Source organism: Pungitius pungitius, chromosome 15 (assembly GCF_949316345.1).
Source record: "Pungitius pungitius chromosome 15, fPunPun2.1, whole genome shotgun sequence".
Taxonomy (NCBI): domain Eukaryota; kingdom Metazoa; phylum Chordata; class Actinopteri; order Perciformes; family Gasterosteidae; genus Pungitius; species Pungitius pungitius.
This window is the reverse complement of record NC_084914.1, coordinates 3,419,405-3,425,469: the sequence shown is the minus strand read 5'-3', so window position 1 is coordinate 3,425,469 and position 6,065 is coordinate 3,419,405. Positions and strand designations below refer to the sequence as shown.

The window sequence follows — 6,065 nt, the reverse complement described above, 5'->3', positions numbered from 1 at the left end:
AAAAAAAAGAACACACTTTCTTTTGCTACGAGCCGCTACATTGAGGACTTTCAAAAAAAGAACGACGCCCTCCTATTTAAACTGTACACACGCTTAGGTAAAGAAAGTCATAGGCCCTCAAAGGGTATAACAAGTGGGTGCAGATCAATATAGCTAGTATGTGTTAAATTTCAAGATTGTTTGATGTCTGGACAGGTTCACAAGGAACAGGTTGAGGCCTGATTCGGAGCTGAGTCACCTCTCCTCGTGTTTGCATCTCCATAACATGAGATGTGGCAAGCTGGATTAAATACCATTTACTTTTTGTGCAAGTTGTTCCGTTCGAAGGCACTCGACGATCAAAGGACGCTGCTGAGTCCTGGTGAATGGTGAAAGGTGGGGGGGGGGGGGAATAGAAGGGAGCAACTTGAAAGATGCCAACAACAAAAAAAATTATACAAAATGTCACGAAACTTTATTTCTTAAAGTGTCATGAAAATATGAAAATATCAAAAGTCATTCAGCGTCACAGTTTTCACTGTACATATACAATCATCTCAGTCACGCTTACATTCAATATATAAAAATATAACAGGAAACTGTTGAATAATACATATTATTGCCAAGAAAAGCTGAGGCACTTGAGAAGGTTTGTTCTGCTATTTGAGTGCTGGCAAACTTTTGTTTCTAATGACTGTGCAAAAGTAATAATATTTCACCCTAAAAACTTAAGTTTGCACTTGTTCCCTAAGTAACAATGGCTTCAGTATTCCTTATACACGTGTACTGTCATTCATAATGCGCCGTTTGGTATCGTTGGTGAGAAGAAAAAAAAAAAGTGGAGGGACTGCATGACAGCCATCGATAATCGTACAGAACACTGAAGATGACATCGTAAGGACACATTAAAAACATTCTAGACATGCAGGGCGGGGGGGAGGGGGGGGAAAGTGCATGAATAGCACAGGTAGGTAAGTACATGACACGACGGAGCTCGAGAGGAAGCACGTGAGCTCAGAGCTATTTCTCACTCTGAAATGAAATGTGGACCGCTCGAAAAAAAACAAACAAAAAAAAAAAAAAGAAGGAAGAAGTCTGCATACTCGGGAACAAACACCCTTCGCTGTGATCCCCTCACAGTTCTCCTGGGGAAAAAAAAATAAATGAAGCAACAAGAGTTTTTTTCTTTTTTTTTCCTCCGGGCTTGGTGGGAGAAAAAAAAAAAAAGAAAGTATCCCAGTTCAGTGTGCTACACAACAACCAGATTCCTCATGCTTGTGAAGAAGAGACATCCTGGAGAAGGTTTTGGAGCAGCTCTTGCATTGGTACTTTTTCACATCCGAATGGGTCTGCAGGTGGGCCCTGAGATTGGAGCGGTCCGCAAAGGCCCTGTTGCAGTGAGGGCAGGAGAACGGCTTCTCTCCTGTCAAGAGGAGAAGAAAAAAAAAGGCACACACACACACACACACACACACTGTCAAAGATAGCTCACAGACACGGGAATTAAAATCCCACAGAGGCCTCTTGGTCCATTATTTTAAAGGGCTGGTTGCAACACAGTGTTTTGATTGTAACATGACATCCCCCCCCCCCCTCCCTCTCTCTCTCTCTCCCCCCCCCCTCTCAAGAAAAAGCCATGTCCTTTCTATTCCACACTCAAGCAGAAGTAAAACCCACAGGAGGTGATCCCATTCCGAGCCGTGTCAGCCCAGTTATGAGCTGCGAGTGCGCGTACTAGAGGCTCCGTTACCCCCCCTCCCCTGGTTGGTCCCCCCCCACTCACTCACCGGTGTGCGTCCTGATGTGTCCCTGGAGCAGCCACGGTCTGGAGAAAGCTTTCCCGCATATCTTGCAAACGCAAGGCAACGTGTGAGTCCTGATGTGCATCTTGAGGGCCCCCAGGCTCACGTACTCCTTCTCGCAGTATTTGCAGCTGAAGGACTTCCTCGTCTGGGCGTCGCAGTGCAGCTGCTTGTGCTTCAGCAGCCCCGAGTAGGTGGAGTACGACTTGCTGCACAAGCCGCACTGGAACTTCTCCGCCTCCGCGCCGTGAGGGTCCGTCAGCTTGGGCAGCATCCGCTCGTCCTCATCGCTCCGCGGGCTCTCGGAGCCGCTGTGGTCCTTGGACGAGGCGTCGGAGAGCGACGACGGGTAGCCGGAGATGGGGGAGAGGTCGCTGGGGAGCGGGGACAGCGGCAGGCTGCTGGTGGTCCACACGGTGATGGGGCTGTACGCCGCCGGGCTCAGGGTCTCCGGCTGGGGGATGACGGGCAGGGGGATGCCCCTGTAGATGTGCGGCGTGAAGAACACTGGAGGACAGAGGGAAGGAGACGTGAGTGGTCCATCGCTCGAGGAGTGAGGAGCAGGGCTTCTTTTAAAAAAAAAAAAAAAAGTTTGAAAACTTTTCTAAAGTGTCAGAAACATACAAACAAGTGGGTGAAGACACTTTACCTGTCGGGCTCTCCAGTTCGCTATAATTGGGCTTCTTTGCGGAGTTTATGTGTTTCTTGACCAGAAACGAGCGTGGCATCTTGGAAAGAAAAAAAAAAAAGACAAAAAACGAGTGGGCAACTTTTGCCAACTTTTTTTGGTTTCTTCGCGGAAAAGACAGAGGCGAGTCTCGGTGTGAAGAAGACGGAGCTCCTTATCCTTTAAGTCCAGAGGAGAGTCATGGTGCGCGCTGCGCTCTTTGGGAACAGTGCGGCGAGTAGCTGTATGGAGCCGTAAATACTCCCCCATCAGGTGCATGGGAGGAGCCACGCGCTCCCATCCGCATGCACGGGGCCCCCTCGGACCTATTCACATGCGCCTTTTACCACGCAGCTAAAAAAAAAAAAAAAAAACATGTTGGCCCACAGGAGCACATGACCCCCCCTCACGCCCCCTCCTCCACCCTCCCCTAGGGGGCTGGGTTACTGCTAGACAGGTGCTTTGTGCAAGCATACAAGTGTATTACATACCTGTTGCAAGCAGAGTTCATCACCCCCATAAATATAGATATATATATTTATATATATATATACATATGTATTTTTTTTTTCTTCTTGCCCTTTATTCTTTAAAAAGAAAACAATAAGAGAAGAGTGAGTGCAGCCAGTCAGGGTCGTTCATTTAAAATGCCATTGCAAATGTAATCACTGCACACAGTGTGCAGGGTGCTACTGATGAGTATTGTTTTACAAACCCTTTGGGTGCTGATTATCATGGCAGATTTATTTCATTTGAATTGGATAAACAACCACCAACACCAGCACATCAAGAACATCTTTCTCTCTCTCTCTCTGTGTGTGAAAATAATCAATAAACATGCTTGTGTTTAAGTGGAATGGCATCAGGACATAGGAAAATTTCCAGATGTCGTGATGTGCAGCGTTGACGTCGTCCGCGTCGACAATGGCGAGCGCACGCTGGCTCGCGTTCCTCAGAAGGTGTGCGAACCGACGCGAATGTGGCCTTTTGATGACGCCGCGCTGCAGTGGCAATCGGCTGGCGTTGTCCTCGCCAGCGTGTAGCCAAACATTCGGTCCGTGAGCCTTCCGCCTCGTGGTACACGCTGTTGTCGAGATGTGAAATGCGAACGAGCCTGTTCAGTCCATTGAGCGGGCCTATCACGTGGCCTTCGTGATCAAGCCGACGAGTGGACTAACGTCCACATTGTCATTCTGAGGCCTTACGGGAGGGCGGCCCTTCCTAATGCAGCTGTGTGTGTGTGTGTGTGTGTGTGTGTGTGTGTGTGTGGAGAAAGCTTCGCATTTCCTCCCCAATAACGCAATAAGGGAGCCCTCCTTGAAATGTAAATCTGAGAGCAGTTCCCTCTCAAGGTCGGACATGATGTTCTGATCAAATTTTACCCTGGTGCCGCTGAGCTGGCCCGAGGGGGGAGGCAGACTTAGCAGCCTACGCCCCCTTGTGTTCGACTTAGTTCTTCTGACAGGGGGGCAGCAGGAGTTTGGCATCTAAAAAGGTGACAAAAGCAGCAGGAGAAGAGAAAAGAAACACACACACACACACACACACAAAGGCGAGGGGTCCAAAAAGCGGCTCCTGGAGCAGTTTGATCGGCTGGGTCAGCAGATATGAAGAGCATGTCTGGGCCCGAGCCTTAAGCCTTAATTGTGAACCGCTTATCTTATCTGGAAAAGATAATTGCAGATCAGGAATATTCAACCCCCCCCACCCCCCTTTTTGTGCCCGCTTGGATTCACAAAGGGAAAGGTTATCTGGCACGATGAACGACTCGCGGCCACACCGACACACACACACACACGTTCGGCGGGCTGCGCGGCGCGTGGGAACGTGTGTGTGTGTGTGTGTCGGTGCTTCTGGTGGCGATCCAGCAGAAAACATCGTGCACCGCGAGAGACAACGCGGTGACATCAGCATCACCGGGCAAACCGAGCCCGGAAGCGCGGCCAGGAGGGGAAGAAAAAAAAGGCGAGCCTTCCTGCAGCTCTGCCCGCTGCATTCGGAGCATCCGGAGCGCGCGTGCACGCCGCTCTGCCGACAGCCACGCAAACCACGTGGCCTGTTTCTGGAGGAGCGAAGGCTGTGGATCCACGGATGGTGAAACACCAGCACGAATGAGCTTGATTCAAATGTGGTGGTGTTTTTTTTTTTTGGTTGTGGTCAAGCAGCTTTTTCTGCTTCCCCGTGCAGGTTTGGACATCTTCATCCACATGTGGTTCTAATTTTTATTTACATACAGAGGAACATTTGTTTAAAGGAGATTTTGGGGGGGATCGTGTTTTTAGCATATCATTCATGATCTCCTGAAATTAACTGTTAACTTCCCAATTAAAGTGATGACTGATGAACAACTGGACTGAGACACACGTTTTCTTAATTTATTATTTCGTAATTGCCTTCCCATCCCTCATTATTTTCATTTAATGTAATCCAGTCTATCTGGCTTTGAGTGTCTGTAGCATTCAGCCCCCACCGCCCCTGAGTGGTCTTCTGATTACTTTTAGCCAACTTACATATGTGAGTGTATGTGTACGTGTTTGTATGTATTTCACAACAGCTGAACTTTGAGTGTGCAGCAGATCAGACGGGTTAATGCCTTCCACAAGCTGACCTTTTGCTTCAATAGTTGCTGCAGGAAGGCCCGTTAAATCCAATTAAGACTTTAACTTCACACCTCATTGTGTCCTGATCTCAAAGTTAAGAAGAAAAAAAAATGTAATCGCATTCACATTGTGTTTAACACAACACAAAAGAGTAAAAGTACATATTCCTGTTGTAAATACTTGAAGCTTTTGCTTGTTTTAAAATAAGCTAAAAAGTGAAACAGTGTTATGTCGGGGGGATTTAAAGCCTGACGTCAGCTTCATACTTCTTTCTTTTGCGTCCACGCCTGTAAAAGCACAAAAGAGGCGTTCATATGAGAGGATTGTTGTGCTGAACAAAACGTGTGTGTATCATGAAATTGCAGAGAAATGGCTCTGGAGCTGCAGTTTAAGAGTTGTTATAGCAACCCCTTCAGAATAAGAGACCTGCATCCTGTTCCAAAACACATACACCCGTCCATACCACACCCTGCAGGGGCCCTGCGGCTAACATTTGACCTTGTACTTTGACCCTCTCGCTGAGGGCCGAGGGTCAGAAAAGCCAGAAAACGATCCTGGCTTAAATACTGCAAAATGCTACTTTTGGCTTGATTAGTCCCAAAGTCATATTATAATAGGCTTTGCTTGATGAAGATGACGTGTGTCCTAAGCCTTAGCATGCCACGTCAAACTCACCACGTCTGATTTTACAGCGTGCGAGGCAAACGGCTTTCCAGGCTATTCTTTCCCACAATCCTTTGCTGCAGGCGGACACATGAGTAAAGAGGCCCAGAGTGCAAGGTTATGTTGTGGTTGGCGATCACCAATTGATTGCACACTGCTTCGCAACGGTGTGAACCCGCCAAGGGAAGCTGCAGCTCGTGCCGAAGGTGAAAAGAAAGCACGTGAAACGCAGCCGAAGGACCGTTGCAGAAAACCGGAACCGAAATGCATGCACCTGCTCCTCGTTTTTTTTATTTTTTATTTTTTTTTCTCGATCGTTGGAGTCGTCCGTGTCGTGTTGTTGTCCAGGTCGGC

General features: G+C 48.0%; 1 protein-coding gene across 1 annotated transcript; it reads right to left on the bottom strand.

Moving 5' to 3' along the window:
- Positions 1–478: 478 nt before the first annotated feature.
- Positions 479–2,795, bottom strand: snai2 (snail family zinc finger 2). The gene is made up of 3 exons (XM_037457700.2): positions 2,431–2,795; positions 1,767–2,288; positions 479–1,402 (listed from the first exon to the last, which is right to left on the bottom strand). The coding sequence occupies exons 1-3, from the start codon at positions 2,507–2,509 to the stop codon at positions 1,221–1,223; spliced, it is 783 nt and encodes a 260-aa protein (XP_037313597.1). The 5' UTR covers positions 2,510–2,795; the 3' UTR covers positions 479–1,220.
- Positions 2,796–6,065: the final 3,270 nt, after the last annotated feature.

What these genes read in the sequence shown, in the direction of transcription:
- snai2 (XM_037457700.2), bottom strand. Translation starts at nt 2,509, where the DNA reads ATGCCACGCTCGTTTCTGGTCAAGAAACACATAAACTCCGCAAAGAAG. An exon ending in CGAACTGGAGAGCCCGACAG is followed by an intron (nt 2,289 to 2,430) that starts GTAAAGTGTCTT and finishes TCTGTCCTCCAG; the next exon opens with TGTTCTTCACGCCGCACATC. An exon ending in ACACATCAGGACGCACACCG is followed by an intron (nt 1,403 to 1,766) that starts GTGAGTGAGTGG and finishes TCCTCTTGACAG; the next exon opens with GAGAGAAGCCGTTCTCCTGC.